Source organism: Bactrocera neohumeralis, chromosome 6 (assembly GCF_024586455.1).
Source record: "Bactrocera neohumeralis isolate Rockhampton chromosome 6, APGP_CSIRO_Bneo_wtdbg2-racon-allhic-juicebox.fasta_v2, whole genome shotgun sequence".
NCBI lineage: Eukaryota > Metazoa > Arthropoda > Insecta > Diptera > Tephritidae > Bactrocera > Bactrocera neohumeralis.
Genome location: NC_065923.1, coordinates 58,455,424 through 58,478,449, shown reverse-complemented (window position 1 = coordinate 58,478,449; position 23,026 = coordinate 58,455,424). Strand labels below are relative to the sequence as shown.

General features: G+C 35.5%; 2 protein-coding genes across 6 annotated transcripts; one reads left to right on the top strand and one right to left on the bottom strand.

The window, feature by feature from the left end:
- The first annotated feature begins 1,949 nt into the window (after positions 1–1,949).
- Positions 1,950–16,789, top strand: LOC126763516 (disco-interacting protein 2). Of its 5 annotated transcripts, none has more exons than XM_050481080.1 (18): positions 1,950–2,071; positions 2,295–2,572; positions 2,967–3,041; positions 4,106–4,447; positions 4,519–4,647; positions 4,729–4,922; positions 4,977–5,070; positions 5,144–5,696; positions 5,753–6,090; positions 6,203–7,510; positions 11,185–11,345; positions 11,421–11,502; positions 11,894–11,998; positions 14,014–14,383; positions 14,462–15,122; positions 15,194–15,648; positions 15,718–15,866; positions 16,491–16,789. In XM_050481080.1, the coding sequence occupies exons 2-18, from the start codon at positions 2,485–2,487 to the stop codon at positions 16,592–16,594; spliced, it is 5,208 nt and encodes a 1,735-aa protein (XP_050337037.1). In that variant the 5' UTR covers positions 1,950–2,071; positions 2,295–2,484; the 3' UTR covers positions 16,595–16,789. The 5 variants fall into 5 exon arrangements, with proteins under 5 accessions (XP_050337037.1, XP_050337036.1, XP_050337035.1 ...); XM_050481079.1 differs by having other exon boundaries at positions 1,950–2,241; positions 2,302–2,572; XM_050481078.1 differs by having other exon boundaries at positions 1,950–2,241.
- Positions 16,769–19,043, bottom strand: LOC126763517 (N-acylneuraminate cytidylyltransferase). Its single transcript, XM_050481083.1, has 5 exons — positions 18,851–19,043; positions 18,609–18,799; positions 18,306–18,510; positions 18,042–18,215; positions 16,769–16,968 (listed from the first exon to the last, which is right to left on the bottom strand). Exons 1-5 carry the CDS (start codon positions 18,907–18,909, stop codon positions 16,857–16,859), a joined length of 741 nt encoding a protein of 246 aa, XP_050337040.1. The 5' UTR covers positions 18,910–19,043; the 3' UTR covers positions 16,769–16,856.
- Between the last annotated feature and the right edge of the window lie 3,983 nt (positions 19,044–23,026).

Here is a 23,026-nt window from a genome sequence, read left to right as displayed (position 1 = left end):
TTTTCATTTTCAAATTGCTTTCAAAAAGTCTCCAACGTCTTCTAAGGGTAGTAAACGACCATTTAATTTTTTTTTTATAATTTTTGGTTCTGCCTTGTTTCTTAACTTTATTATGAATTCTCATTTTTCAATAGAACAATTTCTTCCTCTACCTACTAAAAATGAAAGATAAATGGCTTTTCATAAAAATTTCATCAGAAAATTTGTAAGTCAGTTAAATAGATTTGTTTACCACAATTATATAATAATTTTTTAATTTATTGTCCCCTAACGACAAGCACTACTATTTTAATGAACAACTTGCTTTTTTTGAAAATTTAAAAAAAAAAAAAAAAAAAAAAAAATGCGTCATCGAAAAGGCAGTGGAAGCAAATGTTACAGAATTTTTACATTCCTACTATAATTTAAAATGTCTATACTACCAAAATAATCACTCTTGTTGGCTTGGCAAGTTAGATAATGTTAGGAAAGATCTTTAAATATGTTTGATTTGTGTCTATCATCAAACATTGACCTCAAAAAAGAATTTGTCATTCCTTACCACTGGTGGGGGGAAATGAGAAGTCTTATATCGAGGGAAAATACATATATTCATTCTAATTTTATTTTGATGTTTTCATTGCTTATATACAAATTTTAAAACTATCTTAAATAACTAAATATATGTGTGTGTATATACATATGTATATTAATATATAAACAGATATTTATGTATGTATATTTAGTAGAATTTCGGCTTTGCTGATAAGTAAGCATGTTCAATGATATTTGAACAAAATATAAGATGCTCTTACACTACTATTTTCATGAACACAACTGTACGTATGTGAGTATGCATGTTTTTTGTATTACCACGGTTTTTGCCACCACACTTTTTTTCTTTTTTTTTCTTTCTTAGATTTTAGATTTATTTAAAATCCAATAGTGCCTTTCTTTTAGGCTCGAAGGACCATATTTAAGTGTTTACACACTAGTTGATTTTTTCAATAATTTACTCACAACCATTTTATTAACAAAAAAATACAAATGTAATTTATTTAATTGATTCATAAAATATATAAAGTTTAATATAAATAAATGACCGAGACGAATCGAAGAGACGGTGTTCGGATTCAGCCAGGTAAGAATGTAGCCGGGTGGTTGCTGGTGGATCGATGACTTGACGTAGCGCTGACGACTGGAATGAACGTAGGGCACAGAATCGGTGAATAATCGGAATGTATGTTGGCGCGGCGTCTTTCGTCTTTCTAATGCATCCGCGGCAAACTTTAAGTATTTAAATAAAATAAATTCAATAATTCGTTTTTATAAATTTAATTCACATGATACTATATACTGCAAAAATAATATATAACTTTTTGTTCATTTCTATTTATTTACATAATAACAACTGTCAAAACAAATGCCTGTTTTCGTTATACATTTTTGAAATCTTGTAAATTTATTAGGGATAATTTTGGTAAGGAAATATTACCAAAATAGTGTCCGTGTCCGGTTAATGGAACGTACTTACTTATGTCCGGTTATCCTTGGATGAATTACTTTTGTGTGAAATAATAATGAAAACGTTGTGCTCATGAAATTTGTCCACTAGTGGAAGCCGGACGGCTACCGTCCGTAATAGGGAATTTCACTGTACTTAATAACGAGTAATAAGTGTTAAGTTGTTTGAGAAAATAAGTGTATAGCCATTAAACTAGGACTTTTGGTTAACAATCCAGTGATCGAACTCAAGAATGAGTTGCAAGTTACGATTTATCGAAAAACCGATTACACTACGATATTGCTCTGCAGTTACAAATGACAATTAAGATTTTCTTATTTTAATATGTCACTATTGATTGATTCATATTTTTACGATAAAAATTGTTTTAACAACCCTGTATATGTTTCGGGGTTTTAAATATCAGTTTATTGGCAACAATGTCATTTGTTTTGTGTCAAAAAGTCGAAGTTCGTACTACTTCGATTAATTTCTTTCATATAAAATTGAATTTGGTTCGTTGTTACAAAGTAATAAATGAAAGTGGAACATTTATCCATAAAGAGTTATGTGAATAAGAGACTAACAGTAAATGGTTTTGAATAATTACTGAATGTGTTTTCTGTGTCCAAGTTGAATCATCGGGGTTGGGCAAACCAACTAATGTCCAATTGCTCCGTCTACGAGTATTTGTGTGGATATGAATGATATTTTATGTACCTAGGATTTAAAACTGACAAGAGTTTTACAGAGCTTGTGTATTGTATCTGTTTGGCAGTGAAAAAAATTAAATAATATTTGTGATCAATAGTTTTCAGGTCAGTTAACGTACAATTCATTGTGATTATGTCCGAAGTGGTTTTCTCAGTGGAATCGCTATCAAGTGATTAATATACGATAGGAACATTTAGTATACGGGACTACGTCCTGTATTCTTAAGGGTGAGATACGACAAATCTAAGAAAAAACGGCACAAAAAAGGAGTAATAAATATTGCAGAAATGTCTGCGAACTTGTTAGAAAATTTTGCAGCGCTTCCTGCTGATGTACGAGAAAAGTTGGCTGAGTTAGATTTGGAATTATCTGAAGGTTTGTTGATTATATTATTTCCTTCGTATAAAATTCTATATTACTTATAATCCTGCACGTATATGCCCTAACAGAAGTTGCATTCGAGTGAACTTTTGTCTACTGGATGTAATAGGCGTACCATGTTAATCAAGTCTCCTATTATGTATACATATCGGTTTTAATACATACCTATATGTTTTTGTAATCTAGTACTTGTTCATGTATATATATGTATATGCATATACGAGATTAAATAAGCCAATTTATTAATTTTTTTTATGCTTCGTCATTAGAACCGGCGTCTTAACATTCGTTTTAACTACATATGTAAATAAAGGCACATATGCCTGTACGTGCATATAATTTGTAACTTTTTATTTGCGTTGATTTATAAATGCTTACTCTTTTTCAGGCGACATAACACAAAAGGGATATGAAAAGAAGCGAGCAAAGTTGCTGCAACCGTTTTTAATACCAACAAATGAAGGTGACTCTTTTTCTCACAAATTAATAATGATAGCTTAAAATATTAAATTATCTGAATGGAAGATATTTGTTTTTTTTTTCTTTGTTCTTTTTTTTCTTGTTTCATGAGTCACTTTTACATAGCATATTGAGAACTCACTGACTATGACTATTTTTTTTACTAATGATTAAAGAGAAAATCAGGAAAAAAAAAAACATAATTGAAAGATTTTGTTTTGATAGGAAACAAAATTTCCGCACAATCAGCTGATTTTTGTTGTTTTTGTGTTTAATATATTGTGGCCATAAATAAATACATATAGTAGCTATGTCATACATAATATATACATAATATTTATATACATAAATATTTATTTAAGATATATTAAAATTGGCATTATGTTTGCAACACACAGAAGACTATACCCTATATAATATTTCCATATGAGATATGAGTATATGATGAGATCTGAAACTTTGCACACCTCGTTTTCTCTCCCAAAATGCTTATCATTTGTCCGAACCGCTTTAGCGTATAGCTATCATGAAAAAGAACGATCAAAATCATGCCTAGATAGATATAGAAAAATCCTTTATTTTGGCTCAAATTATCATCCAAGACCTTAAGACAGCTATAGCACATAGCTACCATAAAAATTGACCGATAAATGTCGTCGTATTTTAATATATATAAATTGCTTAGAACGGCTATTAAGAAATAAATGTAATTTAAAAATATATCTTTTCGAGGAAACAATATTATCGCATTTTATTGTTATTATTTTTACTCTAAATATATAATGCGAATAAATAAATATAATAAGTTTGTCATTATTTGATTCAAAACCCCACAAAAAAGCTAATGATTTATAAACTCTTTTATGTATACCTATGTACACATATGTATGTACGTATAATTTCAAAAAAGAGAACATCAACAAAAGCAATATGCTAGTCAGAATTAAATATGTAAATATTAAATTGTTTATATAAACACATTAAAAAATATATTTATTATAAAACAAATTATTAACACACTAAAAAATCTTTTGCTACTTTTTGCTTTTCGTTTGTTTCATAAAACAGGAAATGAGGTCTTGAAAGATGTGGATAAGTGTGACAAACCCATGCCTCCTTACTATAATATTAAAACGCCGCAATCGCAAAATCAAAAGACTGTGAAAGATGGAGCCTTAGTATCAAGTGAGGGATACAGTTATGTAACTGAAGTTCCCTCTCTACCATCATCTCATCAAAGACATTCCAATGCGTCTAAAAAGTCAGAAGGCAGCCATCATTCGATGGGCAGTAGTGGAGGTGGAGGCATTGGTAGTGGCCACATAGAGAGATCCGAGTCAAGCCATCTACATAGTAGGCAACGACGTACACAGCGAAAGATTACACACAATGAGAAACGTTATCATTCCGGTAAGTTAACATTAATCTATTTTATTGAGGCAAAAACAAAGCTGTTATACTTGTCGAAAACGTACTTTTAGAAGTGCGACACGAGGCTGTGCAACAAGCTCTTGCAGCACTGAAAACACGACCAAAGCCTAGTCTGCCAATGCCATCGAAGAGAAGTTCTGTGCTCAATCGAAGTCCGGACCGCAATAATGATGACATTGGTGAGCGGGTGCATTTTTCTCGGGACAATATAACTATAAAAATTTACAAAACTTACATTTAATTTAATGCATGATATTTAGATTCGTCAACTGATGAAGAATCCATTCCTGAGGAAACAATTTCTCCCGACAAGGAGTACAATTATCCGCGTGATCACGTTAGCAATATTATGGAGCCAATTATAAAACCACCCATTCGAGACTCATCAATGGCTGGCGCACAAAATAAGCAGAAATACCCCGAACGGCGACCACCACAGAATTTGCCACCATTGGTAAATGAATTAATATTTTGAAAACCTAAAATAATTTTGTTATCATTTACACAGCCAACTTTAGATACAACCAGCACGGAGTCGCCACCAAAAGCTTATATGAAGGAAAATACTGATTTCAGTGATAGCAAAGATAAGCACAAGCCATGTAATTTTAAATATTTTACTATAAATATGATAATTTTATTTTTGGCTCAAACAATTAACTTTTGTTATTACAGATGCTGCACCAGATATTACACAATTCAATAATACTCGCCATGCCGCAGATCGTGTGACGCGCTATGTGAATGTCTCACAAACCGATCTTGGCGAATCGGATACGAATGGCCGTTGGAAAGTATCAGCCAAAATTCAGCAACTGCTCAATACACTAAAACGTCCTAAGCGACGACCATTACCCGAATTTTACGAAGACAACGATATCGAACTCGAAATCGCCGCCAATCCCAAAGATCCAAATGCACCGAAACCCGAAGGTAGCATTATGACCGCTGTACAAGGTGAACAATTGGCCGTCGCCGCGGGGCTGCCACGTTCGTTAGAGGCGGCACTACAGCGTTATGGCGCAAACTCATTTAAATCGCCAATGGCGACGGTACTAGATCCGAATGGAAAAATCACCACTACTTTAACATATGGAAAATTATTGTCACGCGCACAAAAAATTGCATATGCATTATCAACGAAAATCTTCAGTAAGGGGCCAGAACAGATTACCCTTAAGCCCGGCGATCGCGTAGCTTTGGTTTACCCAAACAACGACCCATTGAGGTTAACAAACTATTATAATTTTAGGAAATTTTGTTGTAATATTTTCAAATTTACAGTTTCATTACTGCTTGGTATGGCTGCATGTTTCGCGGTCTTGTACCATTGCCAATCGAGTTGCCGCTCTCCAGTTCTGATACACCGCCACAACAGGTCGGTTTTCTGCTTAGTTCATGTGGCATTACGGTGGCGTTAACTTCTGAGGCGTGCCTGAAAGGTTTGCCAAAATCCGCCACCGGTGAGATAGCGAAGTTGAAGGGCTGGCCACGCCTACAGTGGTTTGTAACTGAACATCTGCCAAAGCCACCAAAAGACTTCAATGTTGGAAACATACGTATTGAGGACTCGGCCACAGCATACATTGAGTATACAACCGATAAAGAGGGCAGTGTAATGGGTATGTATAAATACAAATAGTTGAGAGATAAATTGTTATTATAGTGTATATATCGCGTCCACCGAATGCAAACGTGAAATATAATGCGGTAAAATATTTATTTTACTTTAAGGTGTCACAGTTACACGCTTGGCTATGATGAACCATTGTCGCGCGCTCACCATGGCTTGCCATTACACCGAAGGTGAAACCATAGTTTGTGTGTTGGATTTTAAGCGCGAAGTTGGTTTATGGCACGCTGTACTCACCTCAGTGTTGAATGGGATGCATGTTCTATTCATACCTTATGCTTTGATGAAATTGCGCCCCTCATCATGGATGCAACTTATCACGAAACATCGCGCTTCCTGTTGTTTGGTGAAGAGTCGTGACTTGCATTGGGGTCTATTAGCTACAAAAGACCATAAAGACATATCTTTGTCATCGCTGCGTATGCTGCTTGTTGCTGATGGCGCTAATCCATGGTCGCTTTCGTCATGTGATCAATTCTTAAATGTGTTCCAGTCGAAAGGTTTGCGTTCGGATGCGATTTGTCCATGTGCCAGTAGTTCAGAAGTATTCACAGTATCTCTGCGTCGTCCTGGACGCTCTTCGACCGGTTTTAGTCAATCAGCAACTGGACGTGGTGTATTATCAATGGCAGCTTTATCGCACGGTGTGGTGCGTGTGGATAGTGAAGACTCACTAACGTCGCTGACACTGCAAGATTGCGGCCAAGTTATGCCCGCTGCACAAATGGTGGTCGTGCGTTCGGAAGGACTACCAGTGTTATGTAAAACCGATCAAGTTGGTGAAATTTGTGTTACCAGTGGTTCCACGGGTATCGCCTATTTCGGTTTAGATGGTCTAACCAACACAACATTCAAAGTGCAGCCATTACTCGATGACCCGGATACAACAAAAGATGAATCAGCATTTAAACCGATCACAGATGAGTATTATGTGCGTTCGGGTCTACTAGGTTTCCTCGGACCGGGCGGTTTGGTGTTCGTGTGCGGTTCACGCGACGGTTTAATGACTGTAACGGGACGAAAGCATAATGCAGACGATATTATCGCTACAGTATTAGCTGTGGAACCTATGCGTTTCATATATCGCGGTCGCATTGCCGTTTTCAGTATTAAAGTGTTGAGAGATGAACGTGTTTGTGTTATCGCCGAACAGCGTCCAGATTGTTCCGAAGAGGAAAGTTTCCAGTGGATGTCACGTGTTTTACAAGCTGTCGATTCCATACATCAAGTGGGCATATATTGTTTAGCGCTCGTGCCACCAAATCATTTGCCGAAAACTCCATTGGGCGGCATTCATTTATGCGAGGCGCGTCGTCGCTTCCTAGAGGGTTCATTGCATCCAGCTAATGTGCTAATGTGTCCACACACATGTGTTACTAATCTACCAAAACCGCGTGAAATACATCAAGGTGAGTTTTTGCTGGTGCGAGCACAAAACCTCTTTTTTATAGGAAATCAGTACAATTCAAAAAGTAAATTGCAAACTTACACTTACACAAACAAAATGTTTCACATACTAAATCATTTGCCAAAAACTGATTTGTGCACAAAACATTATAGTAATTTGTTCATATTGGTCTTTGATAAGTCTTTATAGTTGTTGATCTGCCAGAAAAGTAGCAAAAACTGCGAAGTACTTTTATGTTTTGGAATTTCTAAGAAACTGTTAATTATTATAATATACTTTGATCAGGGTATATTAAGTTTGTCACAAAGCTTGTAATACTCAGAATGAATTTTGTCCATTTCATTTCCTTCAAAGTAATCCCTTCCCGCTGCAATGCACTTATGCCAACGAATTTTCCAGTCATCATAGCACTTGGAAAAATTCTCCGTCGTGGTGGCCATCAGAGCCTTCTTCGATTCAACTTTTATATCCTCAATTGAGTCAAAACGGTGTCCTCAGAGTGGTCATGTGAATTTGCTGAATAGCCAAAAGTTACACGAAGGTAAATCAGGCGAATGCGGTGCTTGCGGCACGATATTAGTTGAAAATATGGAAATATGGCGAAATGATCACGAATAACAACAGGTGCATTATCGCACTACTTTGTTCAATAAATTCAGATATAGTAAGAATCGAAGAATTCACTTTTAGATCCTCACCAAACGACTCGTATCTCAAATACTAATGAATATTTTGACGTGAAATTTAGCATTGATGCCACTAAGAGTACTACTAACTTACAGAAAAAAAATTTACCGATTCGAAAAACCCGCGAAGTTATAAATTAAACATTTATTTTGATCACAGTATTATATGTATACTAAATGTTCAGCGTGACAGCTGAGTCGATTTAGATTTAGCCATGTCCGTCTGACTGTCCTCCCCATTTGTCGGAACCGCCGATATCGGACTACTATATAATATAAACTGGACGATGAAAATCAAGTAATTTTTTTTATTTTGGCACAAGTAATATGCAACTAAACAAAGTCACAAACATACACAAATATATACAAACATATCAACTGTGGTGAAAGTTACACGTAATACATTATTTTCGACTTCTGTATGTGTATATAATATATATATATAATTTTTTTGTATGTCGATGTAGTAATAAAAAGATATTTTCATTATTTATATGTTAATTTGAGACCTTATGCCTACTTTTTTAAATAAAAAATTAAGCAAACGAAAGCCTTCTTGGAAAATTGTTTTCAACGACAAAAACTAAGGGTGTTACATTCCTTGAAATGAATTTAGATCATTTTGAAAATTTCAGCAGTAGAAAATACTTTTGAAACCGTATTTAAATATAGAATATTTAAATTTACATACATAATATTTTTTATAATTTCCGAAAGTCCTATACTTTATATTTTTATACTCTTGCAACCAGTTACTACAGAGTATTATAATTTTGTTCAGCTAACGGTTGTACGTATCACCTAAAACTCATGGAGATTAATATATGTACATACTATATATAAATGATCAGGATGACGAGAAAAGTTGAAATACGGGTCTGTCTGTCCGTCCGTCCGTGCAAACTGTAATTGGAGTAAAACTTGAGATATCTTGATGAAACTTGGTGTGCAGGTTCCTTTGTTCAAAAAAAAATTCGAGTTCGTAGATGGGCGTAATCGGATCACTGCCACGCCCACAAATCGCCATCAACCGAAAACATATAAAGTGCCATAACTAAACACTAAATTAAAATACAAAGCTGTAATTTGGTACCGAGGGTCGCAGTAGCAATGGGTACCTGAGTTAAATATTTTGAAAAAGTGTGCGTGCACGCCCTCTAATATGTTCAATGTACAGATCTCCTAAACCACTAAAGCTACACCACGCCCACTTTTTGATGAAATCCCATATCTCGGGACCCGACCAACCGATTTCGACTAAATTTAATACGTATCATTTTTCTAACATTCCTATATTACAGTGTGAAACGCTCATATAACGAAATTTAAAATTACATTTGATCCTTTTACTTTCCAGAACACAAATCAAGAAGTATTAATATAACGGAATACAATTGTGCAGTAATAATTCCCTTAAAGTAGGGCACCTTTTGACTAATTTAGTTTTTCTAACAATCTGCCGAATTTGTCGGCCAGTGTATGAGTTATATAGAGTATATGTATATACATATGAAACTTCTTAGATTCCAATCCTCTGGTTAACGTTTTACATCTTAAGGTAATTCCATGGCTTTAATTCTTGCAAGTTGCAAGAATATGAAATGTTCGGTTGAACCCGAACTTAGCCCTTCCTTACTTGTTAGAATTCGATTTTTGTTTTGAACTTTTTTGTTTGTATTTATTTATTTCGGATTTATTTTGCGTTGAAGGGAAACTTAAATATATTTTTTGCAAAACCTTGCTTTTATAATTCAATAAATTTTAACTAATTTTCGTGCGTTATGAAAATTTAAATTTTGTTGCAAACTTTACATGTTAAATATAGGCTTACAAAATAACCAAGCAATACATTGATTATGTACACTCGTGGCTACTCAAAACATACCAGTATACTTTCTTAAATTTTTTTAGGTCTTTTTGGTTCGTTCGGGATTTTTTTCAATTTAGTTTTTTGTTAAGTTTTTAGTAAGCAGAAATAAACTAAATTATATTATCTAATTATAATTATAGTATTTAATTTATACGTTTAATGAGTAAAACACAAACTAGCTTTTCTGTGCTTATACAAAAGCTCCCGATTTTATTTTTTTATTATTGCTCGGGGTGTTGTTACCGCGGCTAAACTTCAATTATAAAAAAAGAAAATAAAACATTAAGTAAAATTACAGTGTAAATGAAATTAAATTAAAAAAAGAACAAATATTATTTTTTCATCGCATGTCAGTCTCTTACATTTCGAGCTCATTTTGTAAAGCTCACTAACTTTCAAATAATTTTTCTATAGCTAAATGTGTTTTGTTTTTAATTTTTAATAGGTTTGATAAATGTCATTAACTTATTTCTAAATAAAAAATGTTAAATATGTACAACACTTGACAATTTTGAGTGGTAAGTTTTGCGTGGCCACGAGTGTATAAATGCACATGTGTATGTTATACTTACACTAAAGTTTTCTATATATTTGTGTCTTCTAAATTGTTTGCGTCATTTATTTTATGACTTGGTTGCCGCAATTAATCGAAGGGTTCACCTACTATGTTACTATATATTCTTATCAGTTCAATGATTTCAATAATTTTACTGTGTATGTTAAAGAAAGAAAAGTTGAAAAACATAATCGTCTTAACAACGCTTTTATTATTATTATAAAAAATGTAATTATTTTTCTTTTCTTCATTATGCTGCCTCTTTTCGAAACCATTACTTTGATGCAACCATAATCAACATTGTACACACTTGAAAACATAACCAACCACCAAACTACACTTCTACTACTACTACCATTACCACTACCACTACTGCTATTGCTATGATTAACATGAAAAAATATATGTTTATGTAAAAAAAAATGATTCAATAATATACTGATATACTGCAATGGTACTATGTAACTTATTTATCATGCATATATGTATATAACGAATTGGTTGAAATGAATGAAATTGTTACAATTTAAATCCAATTAAAAAAATGTACTAACATCAAAAAGGTGTACAAACTGCAACTGCAAAAATAAGCTCATCTGGATGTGGTATTACAGACACGTCTGTTGGGCCAGCCTCAGTGATGGTTGGAAATTTAGTGCAGGGCAACCGTTTAGCCATCGCGCAAGGACGGGACATCGGCTTATCTGAGGAGAATGAACGTAAGGTAAATCTCTTCAAAAGGTTGAAATAAAAAAATCGTTTTATTAAAAGCTCGCTTACTAAAACACTTTACTTTCAGCATCAATTAATAACTGGCGTGTTGCGTTGGCGTGCAAATACCTCACCGGATCATATCATTTTTACGTTATTGAATTCGAAAGGTAACCCTAACTTAGATAATATATGTTTATAATAATGCTTTTTTTATTCAAAACATGTTTTTGAAAACCTTAATGCCTAACAATTGGCAACTTTCCAGTTAATCCGGTTAGTGAATTAGTCGAACACCAAGAGCTCTATTGCAAACACAATTGTATATAAAATTCTTCTGAAATTCCTTTGAATTAATAGGTTAGGAAGTTTACTAAAACGCCTTAATACAAATATTTACACTTCAAGTGTATTCAAGTGTTTTTTGGTGTATAAATATTCTCGATGATTTAAATTATAAAATATTAAATAAATTTTAAAGTATTTAGCTACATATTTACATGGTACCCATTTTGATTTGATATAGTAATATGTATAAAAAGGTATTTATTTCTTTTAAAGGTGCTATTGCGAAAACTTTGACATGCTCCGAATTGCATAAAAGAGCTGAGAAAATAGCAGCTCTTTTGCAAGAACGAGGACGTATTGAACCTGGTGATCATGTTGGTAAGTTTTGAAGTAGAATTATTAACTATATTTTGTTCATTAATTTGTTTCTAAAATATCAAAATACAGAGCATAATATATTGCATCCTTTTGTGTGGACCATGCTAACATAATTTCAACAATTTTTTTATACTCTTGCAACTAGTTGCTACTGAGTATTATAGTTTTGTTCATCTAACAGTTGTACGTATCAAGTAAAACTAATCGAGATAGATATAGGGTTATATATAGTATATAATATATAAATGATCAGGGTGACGAGAAAAGTTGAAATCGGATTGACTGTCTGCCTGTCCGTCCGTCCGTTCAAGCTGTAACTTGAGTAAAGATTGAGAAATCTCGATGAAACTTGGTACACAAATTCCCTAGTACAAAAAAAATCGAGTTCACAGATGGGCGTAATCGGTCCACTGCCACACCCACAAATCGCCATTAACCGAATACCTATAAAGTGCCATAACCAAGCCTTAAATTAAGATATAAAGCTGTAATTTGGATTTACAGAGGATCGCAGTGGCCAGGGGCACGTGTGGGCAAAAAAATTTCAAAAAGTGTGCGTGGTCAAGCTCTCTAATAAGTATAATGAGTAATGTATACAGCTATGGACAGAGATTTGCGAACTTTCTTAATGTGAAATATGATACTTAATAATGTTATATTTAAAGAAAGTAGAATCGTTATAATGTAAAAAAACTATTTATTACCTCACTAAAAACTAAAGTAGTCCAAAATTTCTTAGTTTTCTATAATAAAAATACGTTTTGTTCAGTTTACATTATTAAGTGAAAATTGGCTTGGACAAGTATTTAGCGCACTTTAAAAGATTAGTAAGGAAAAATAAATATTAACGCGTGGCGTGAAATTTCTCTGATATATCTAACTTGATTAATACTTAGTGGAATAACCGTTATTCGTTATCACCGCTTCACATCTGCGTGGCAAGCTCTCTAATAACCTTTGGCATCTGTCCAAAGGAATAGAGTTCCACGCTTCGTGTACTCCTGCCCAAAGCTCGTCGCAATTTTTAAATTTTCTTTGCCCAACTTTTTCTTTGACATCATTCCACAAGTTCTCGATCGGGTTTAGATCAGGACTTTGCGCTGGCCAATCGAGAAGTGGAAATTTTTCTTGCGCAAGCCAGTTTTTTACTACATTTGCTGTATGCTTGGGATCGTTGTCGTGCATAAAGATCCAGTTTACAGGCATAATATCATAGGAATATGGTTCCATTGTATTTCTCAGTATATTAAGGTATGCAAATTTATCCATATTCCCTTCTATGAAATGAGCTAGCGTGTTTTACTCATATCAGTGTATCTTTGTGCCTAAAATAGATAAATTATATAATATTATATAAGTAAATCAGGATTTTCGAACATCCGGCTGACTTTACTCTATATGATTGGTTTTACCCCTTATAATTTTTAATTCTTGCAAGTTGCAAGAGTATAAACTTTCGGTTGCACCCGAACTTAGCCCTTTCATACTTGTTTTGAATTGATATTGATTGGTTTTCTAATGTTTAAACTAAGATAATTGTAATATTTTTTTTTTTAATTTCTGGAAATCTTTTCCAAAAAAATTGTTTCTAATTTTATATATAAATACTCCGCTATCATTTATTCAACTATTTGTAAGACTGAACTTTTTTAATTAGTGGCCAATCAATTTTAAAATCTTGAAGATTTCTCAAATGTGTTCAAGAAGTTGCAATGCATTTTAATAACCTATCTTACCGAGTAAGAATATCCATAATTCTTTCCATTCTAAACACATATGTATGTATATAGTTAGTTTTTTTCATTAACCACATTGAAGTTCGCAACATAAATAAAAATTCCTCTATTGAAACTCCTTTTTGTGTCTCAACTTCAAAAGGATCCCACCGTAGTTTCAAATCAGTAGGTATTATTATTAGAAATAAATATCCCCATATTTATATTTATTTTGATATATTTACATAGTTAAATTTATAGAGCAAATTAACCTCACATTTATTCTTTCTCCAAATTAAGCTTTAATATTTCCACCCGGCTTGGATTTATTGTGCGCCTTCTATGGGTGTCTCTATTTGGCTGCTATTCCAATCACTATTCGACCACCACATCCACAAAATCTTATAACCACCCTACCAACTGTACGCATGATTGTTGATGTGTCGAAGAGTGTTATTGTGCTGTCTATACAACCGATAATAAAATTACTGAAGTCGCGCGAAGCAGCTGCCTCCATCGATCCGAAGACCTGGCCACCCATATTGGATATTGACGACAATCCAAAACGGAAATTAATGTCAATTGCTAACGCACCGTTAGACTCGACGGCATACTTGGATTTTAGTGTATCCACTTGTGGACGCTTAAGTGGTGTTAACATCACGCATCGGTAATCAGAATTTACATTGAAATAAAATCTATTTTTTTGTGAAAAACAAACAGTAATGTTATTTACTTTTCCTTTTAGTTCCCTTTCTAGTCTTTGCGCAAGCTTGAAATTAGCCTGCGAACTATATCCTTCTCGTCACGTGGCCCTCTGCCTGGATCCATATTGTGGTCTAGGCTTCGCTATGTGGACCTTAATTGGTGTGTATAGCGGTCATCATTCGATACTCATTGCACCCTACGAAGTTGAAACGAATCCCAGTCTTTGGCTATCCACACTATCGCATTATCGTGTGCGTGACACCTTCTGTTCGTATGGCGTCATCGAGTTATGCACAAAAGCGCTTAGCAATTCCATACCAATGCTCAAGCAACGTAACGTCGACTTGCGTTGTGTGCGCACATGCGTTGTGGTGGCTGAGGAGCGTCCACGGGTACAATTGACACAACAATTTTGTAAACTCTTCCAAGCGCTCGGTTTGAATACGCGCTGTGTATCCACCTCTTTCGGTTGTCGTGTCAATCCAGCAATTTGTGTACAAGGCGCGAGCTCGGCGGAGAGCGCTCAGGTCTATGTGGATTTGCGTGCGCTACGCAATAATCGTGTAGCGCTAGTGGAGCGCGGTGCACCAAACTCGTTGTGTCTCATCGAATCGGGTAAACTATTGCCTGGCGTGAAAGTGATCATAGCCAATCCGGAGACGAAGGGTCACTGTGGAGACTCCCACTTGGGTGAGATTTGGGTGAGTGCATTAAAAACAAGAAATAGTGTTTTAATTTTCAATATAAATACCTATTTTGGAATAATTTCCAGGTACAATCACCACACAACGCTAATGGTTACTTCACAATTTATGGCGATGAAACCGACTACAATGATCATTTCAACGCTAAATTAGTGACCGGCGCAACAACCGAAGTCTACGCACGTACTGGCTATTTGGGCTTCTTGCGACGCACCGAATGCTCGCAAGCCGTTTCAATTTTAGACGAAACCACACCCAGTGTGGCCAGCCGCGACAGCGACAATGAATCGATCAATTCGATGAGTCAGTTACACTTGAATTTTTCTTCAATGTCGACGGGACCACAAGCACCCAGCATCAGCGGTGATCCCAGCTCAGTAACTAATCTGAATGATCAGGAGCTACACGATGCTGTTTACGTGGTGGGCGCTTTGGATGAGGTCATTACATTGCGTGGCATGAACTATCATCCCATTGATATAGAGAATTCAGTGTTGAGGTGTCATAAGAAAATCGCAGAGTGGTATGTTTGTATATATTACTTTAGATTTGTATGTATTTATGTCATTATTAAAAAACCTAATTTTTAAAGTGCTGTTTTCACCTGGACCAATTTATTGGTTGTTGTTGTTGAGCTAGATGGCAATGAATCTGAGGCATTGGACTTGGTACCGTTAGTTACTAATACGGTCTTAGAAGAGCACCAATTGATTGTTGGCGTTGTCGTAGTGGTCGATCCAGGTAATTTTTTATAACTATTTGCATAATACCCTGAACAGGGTCTCCAGGATATTTCTTATAATTATATTTATTCTATTATTATATTTTTTTTTTAATTGCTTTCTATAACTCAAAAGCTAACGAATATTTTATTCGAAAATAGGAATATAAAAAATCCGAATTCGAGTAAATTCTTTTTCGAATCGGGTTACAGAATGGGGCCTCAAGGTATATTGAGTTTGTCAGTCCGTCTATTTATATGTTTACACGCAAACTAATACCACAGGGTTTTAGATATCAGTCTGAAAATTTTCACACGTATTTTCATATGCAGCCATACAAACTGAAACAGAAAAAAACAAGTTCTTTAAGGGAAACATTTTATATTTTTCTGAAACTTGGCACGGATTATTGTTCAAAGCAACGGTAAAATATCTGAACAAACTGTTCAGATCAAACGATTATGGTATACAACTGTCATACAAACCGTCTCCGAAATTTGCCATGGATTATTGTCCAAGCCAAATGTGTAGAATGCTATAGTTTTGGTGCAACCCAAGTAAATAATTTTGGTTCAATTCTTTCTTATATGCTCTACCCAATTAAATCAACTGAAATAATATCTAATCTTCCTTCATTTCACAGGTGTTGTGCCCATCAATAGTCGCGGCGAAAAACAACGAATGCATTTACGTGATGGTTTTTTGGCTGATCAACTTGATCCCATATATGTTGCATACAATATGTAAATATCCATACCAATAGTTATATAACAAACATACATACATAAATGCATACAATACGTACATACATACATACTATATATGACGATACATGAAAATGAAATTATTTATTATACACTATTACTTTAAGCTTATAAATAAAATTAAAAATAATAATATTAATAAAAAAATATGTTTAAATATTTTATAGTACTCAAATGAGCTGATTTGTCTTTTTATTTATTCATTGCATATTTTGTGTAAAATGCTCAAAACATTTTTGTATTAGTTAAGAAATTTTGCAACTCGTTTTGTTTTGAATAAGACATTCTGCAACTAAAAGATCAGTGTAAGTGTCGATCTCCATTGCTTCAGCAGCATCGATTTCCACTACACCACACCTGTTAATGAGTTAGAGTAACATGTGTTAATAATAAAGTAAATAATTTTAATAAGTTTATAACAGCATGGTATATATAGCAGAAAATTACACGAAACAAATCCGTCCAAGATCTAGAAAAAATAAAAAGGGACAACAAACGTATGGAACCTGTGCGTATAAAAAATATTTAGTTAAGAAAGAATTTTAAGTACCTTAGTACGTTTTTATTAAGGTAGGCTTTTACTAAGGTACATATTCCTTTTTAACTCTAAATCTAACGACATTTTATTTCCAAACAGCTGATGAATACTGAGTTTTATAAACCACGAAGATACTTCAGGGAAATATTTATCTTTATAGATATTTGCTAACTACGTTGAATCGGTATCAATGTAACCTGGAGAAGACACCTTGTACTTATAGCATTCACACAGCTTTGTAAATATATTTTTTAACTTCTACTCTTGAGCCAAAATATGGCCGAGTAATATTTATGTGTATGTAAATTTAAAGATATTTACTGTAGCGAAATTTTTCAAAACTTTCATCCATATAGTTACTATAAAGCCGAACTTAGAACGGATAGGGAAACCGTAGCCTAAATACCCAACAAAATTGAGCTTTCAAAAATCACAACGAAACCACAGATTTTCACACTATAGACATCCTAATGGTCGTTTGTAATACTTCTTCACATAGGACGAGATGCAATTTTAGCATCTTCATCTACATTAAAGATTCGCGATAAAAATGTTAAACTAAATTCAGTACCCTATTGTTCAAAAATTCTAGTAGAGAGATAGGACTTCACATTTTATTTCAGTGTTACAAGAATCCTAGGATATTTTATATTTTTTCCTTACAAAATAATCGTAATTTCAAATGGCAAAGCCAAAAAAAAGAAGAAAAAAACAGAAATTAAATTTTCAAAGTCCTTGAAAAAATGTTGTATACTCACAAAAATCAAAAATTTCCTATTACTACATCATATATCTGGCCCTTCCTTCATAATGATTTTATAGTCAAAGATTATGCAATACATAACTCTTATTTTTTGTCCCTGGGTTTTATTGCTATTATTATTTTACTCACTTGTCATTTTGAAATTTCTGTTCTACCTCCACCAAGTGCCTTGTGGAAAAGTAAAACATCCCTGTTTCAATCAATTCTCCTGACCAATCTTGACGGCGAGGTCTGTGTGTTGGATTGAAATTTAAAGGAACTACAGCTTCGTCTTCTCGGATTAGCCAACGCAATTTATGTGATCTATATATAATTTAAATTATACAATCAACTGAGTTCGGATAGCATGCCATATATGTATGTACATATATGGTCATATGTGCATAAACGTACCTGGTAACGGCAAAAACGCAATCCTTTGTCATAAATCGATTTAAGGCTTCCTTTATATATTGATTTTTTAGAAATATGGAAGTACATTGGAATAATCCAAATCTATTGATGTTATCGTGCTTTTGTAAAAATTCCTTAACAGATTCCAAGGATGAAGTATTATCTTGTGCATAGATTTTGTCTCTCTTGTGCACCAGTGCACCAACTATTATATAAACGTAAATTATTAAAAAAGGAGTTAACTATTTATTAAGTGATTTTCAGTTATTATATAATATTTAGTATTAAACATTTTTAGCTTACATTTAGTAGCTTCCTCCACTATAGAATCGCTATCCGTCGATACCCAAATATGTTGAAATAAATTTGAGCTATTCAATACATTTATTGTACGTGCTAGTAATGAGATTCCTTCAAGCTCTTTTAGATTTTTATTTAGTATACCTTTGGAGCCACCTCGGGCTAAAACCAAAGCATGTACTTCCTTCTCAGAGCTGTTGAAAATTTGTTTTTAAAAACATACTTATATTGATTTCTTTTCTCACCTTAAACTCAATACATATTCTTGCAGGTATAAAAATAGAAAAAAATGTAAGACCGACATTTCTCTTGTCGAAATTTTAGCGCTTTCAACGGAGAGCTTCGCACTTCTGAATTAGATGGTGAATTAAATTAACGTTAAACGTTATGTTAGCGTAAGCATTATTAATCAACTTGTGTTTGGATCAGCGTACTGATGTACATACATATGTATGTACAATTGTAATGTGTCACGAGGGGTGGAACGAGTTTTTATCACCCGCTAGGTGTTGAGTCCAAATCTCACCGTTGTCATTATTTACAATCTTTATGTAAAACTTAAAAGGCTACTATATTATCTATCAGTCGGAGAGAAGTGTCGTCTAATTCATAGCAAGGGCAATATCTATTTAAATAAATATCTATTTAAAAAAATAATACTTATAGTGGTATTAAAGAAAAATTTTATTAAATTTGAGTAATAAGCTTTTGAGTAATGAGCTTAGTTAGTCAGTCGTGAATTCAATGATAAGAGAGCAGATTGCCATTTGTGTCAGACAAGAAGGTACAATAAGAACCTCCTTAGAAGTGAAGGTCGTTGTGTAGTGAATTCACTAGGTTAGCAATGTGATTGTGCGGTCCATTCACGACGTAGTTTTTGGACGATTTGGTGGCAGGCGTTTGGATCTCAACGTTAAATTAGTAGATATAAACTTTAAACCACTGTGGATCTCATTAAGTCCATTCACAACTTTGTAGAAGAAGGATAGATCAGCAATTTGACGGCGAGATCTGAGAATATTGACTAGAGACTATTTTGAATTGCCTTAAGCATTGAGATTTTTGTACTTTTTCAATAAAATTTATCAGAGTATCTGTATATGGAGACCAAGTGACCGAGCCATATTCTAGTATAGGTTGGTCAAGTAAGTAACAGGCACTAAGCAGCGATCGAGGATCAGCAAAATCTCTGCAGGTTCTCGTAACGCAGCCCGAGATCTTATATCATTTTTCAAAAAATTTTAAGATCATCAGCACAGAGCAGGTAATCTGAATTGAAGTTGGATCCAATATCATTAATAAATATGTTAAACAGTCCAAGATGTGATCTTTGTTGTATTCCTGTTTTCACGTCGTAACTAACAGGTGGCGCAAAAATTACCTTCCGATGTTTTTTGGAAAATGAAAAACTTTTTTAAAAAATGAAAAACTTTGATTCTGCTTGTGGATTATTTTTATTTGGTCTTTTAAATTTTTTTACATCAAGTCGAAAATATGATATGTAAATGGCTGCCGCCACAGTTGATTCTCATTTGAGCCCTTTTTATGGCATTTTCCATCACTTTGGCCAGAGCTTCTGCCGATAGGTCCTCACATTCTTGACGGATATTGTCTTTAAGACCTGCAATAGTCTAAGGTTTGTTGACATAAACCCGCGACTTCAAGAAGCCCCACAAAAAGAAGTCTGGAGCGGTCAAATCAGGCGATCTTGCTGGCCAGTGCAAATCGCCAAAACGGTAGATTAGGCGCCCGGGAAATGCATCCTTCAGCATATCGGTTGTGGCAAGCAGTATAGCGTACCATTGTTTATTTACGTCTATTTCGCATGTGTTTACTACACAAATATCAAAACAGAACTTACATTAGAGGTCAATTGCAAAATTTATAGTATCTTCTAATCATCTTCTGACTTTTGGGCCACTCTGTATACCTATCTATAACTAGATAAATGATCTTGACTTGAAATTTTCTGCCTGATAAATAGGAACTGATCGTCTTCAAGGCGCTACCATAAATGCCGATCGAATTTAACTTGTTCAGCAAGATGCTGTGATTAACTCTGTTGAATGCTTTACTAAAGTCGGTAGATGGCATAGACATTATGTATATTATTCATTACATTTACTACATCTACATATATATGTATACAATATAAAAAAAAGTCGTGTTAGTTACACTATTTATAACTTATCTTAGAACATACATATTTACGCACGTTTGTTGGCGAAGCTGTTACAGCGGCAAGGGAAGCGGAGACAATCGGCGGCCATTCGTTTATTTTTTCGGCACAGCTTGGATTTTCTATCATCACACATTGTTGTGGCGTTTTGTCGTCGCGTCAATGCTTCGACAGATTGACTCTTGGACAAAACGCCAGTTTCGGCCATTGGTTGACCGTGACAACGGAGATGCGAAAGATGCGTGCGACACTTGTTATGTACATACATATGTATGTGGCTGGCATTTGCTTTCGCAAACATATAGATAAATAAATTATTTAAAATTATTTTTTATTTAATTTTTCCCGATTTTTTAAAAAAATTAAAATTTTTACCATTTTTCGGAAAAAAATGGTTTATATAATACAAAATAATCACGCATATGTGACTCAGAGAATGCTTTTTTACATTCTCTGTGTGAGAATGAACAAAGACAAATATTCATTCTAGCATGAATTCAGTCGTTTTACATATATTTCTGCCATTGAACGTGCTTATTTCTGCTAAATAGCAGCGAGAATGGTGTTAGCCGTCAAATCGAACATCATACAGAATTCAATTTGCACCTTCTCTATGTTTTTAGTTTCTCTGACTAGACTGCCTGACAGTAGTAATGTGCTAAGCATCTGGCGTTCAGTTGATTCAGTGTCAGAAGGATCTGGACAGGATTGCCCAAAGGGTACCAGTATCTGTCCAGCTTTGGAGACTGCAACACCGAACTGTTTTGGCGTATCAGTCCGTCTGCCTCCAAGACAGAGAAAGAGGGCTAAGACTCTCTCTGGAAGCGGAGAACCTACGGTGGTGGATGATTCCACGTCGGGTGGAAAGGTGGAAGTGGTGGGACCTCCGTTAATGTCCCCACCGCGGCGTAAGGCGCCTACGGGGTCGCCGCGTAACGAGTGCGAAAATGAGGGAGGAAGCGGTAGTTGTGGTGGGAGTGCCAATGTGGCCACCCCTGAGAAAGCGGTTGCGCTTACGGGATCGCCGCGTAATGTGTGCGAAAATGAGGGAGGAAGGGGTAGTGGGAGCGTGGCTGTGAAAGCTCATCCGGCTAGTAAGGTGGGCAAAGGAACGGGCGTCGGGCGTGAGAAAGAGGGCGCTACGGAAGTGGGCACTAGCGTCGCGAGTGCCAATAAAGAGGGTATGCGGGGTGGGGCAGTGAGCCATGTGTTGCGGCTGCAAAAAAAATTACGGGCCAAATGAGTGCATTGGTGTTCGATGCGAAAAACTTCGAGACAGGGACTGCGAAGGGGCTATTAAAGCTTGCTTCAAAATATGAGGCGCTCTGATGACGGTTATTACCGAGAATGCCCATCTTCGAGATCAAATAGACGCCCTTAAGGGAAGTTGTGGGAGGCACTCCTCGACGGTCCCAATGCCTGCGCCTCCAGCAACTGTGCTTAAAGCAATCGCAGCGGTGACGCCGAAGCCTGTGGAGACCTGGTCGGCCTGCAACTTCCTCTAAGGAAGTGATGAAGAAGGTGGGTCCCTCACTCGGAGTGAGGGTCCACGAAGTCCGACCAATTAAAGAAGGTGGGGCACTCCCCACTCCCTCTGTTTTAGAGAGGGAAAGTGTGGCGAATAACAAGAAATTCGAGGAGGTGGAGTTGGACGTGACTGTCAACCGGAAGTTGGGTCCTCGGGTTGTGGTCCAGGGGGTCCATACGGAGATCAACCATTAGGAATTCATGGAGGAGCTACTCCGGCTGAGGTCTGACGTAAGGATGGTCAGTCGTCCCTGGAAGGTGACCCCTGCTGGTAGTACCAATGTCGTCCTTGGGGGTACAGACAAGTTGATGTATCCTCTCTTGGAGGCAGGTAGGTGCTACATCAAGTGGTTTTCCTTCTGCGTGCGGTCAAGAAGGCCCCAAAGCTGCCGGTTGCGTCAATGCACCCCATTGCCAGAACTGTGCATTTAAGTGTAGGCCAGTTGGGCAGCTTATGATGTCAGCTGTGTGCCCGTTTTACTGTGGCATTGTTGAGCGCGCCCTCGCCAGGCCCTAATGGGAGTGATCATCCAGCTTAACTGTCAGGGCCCTTATGCCGTTAAGGTCTTCACGGCCGCAATAATTGTGAATGAACCCAACTACGATTGCGTAGTTGTGGATTCTTCACAACTGGGTGCATGTGTCGCGATAGAAGGGGAGTTCGGTATGATGATTGTCGCTAGTTTATACTGTAAATGTAGCGAGCTCCTAGAGC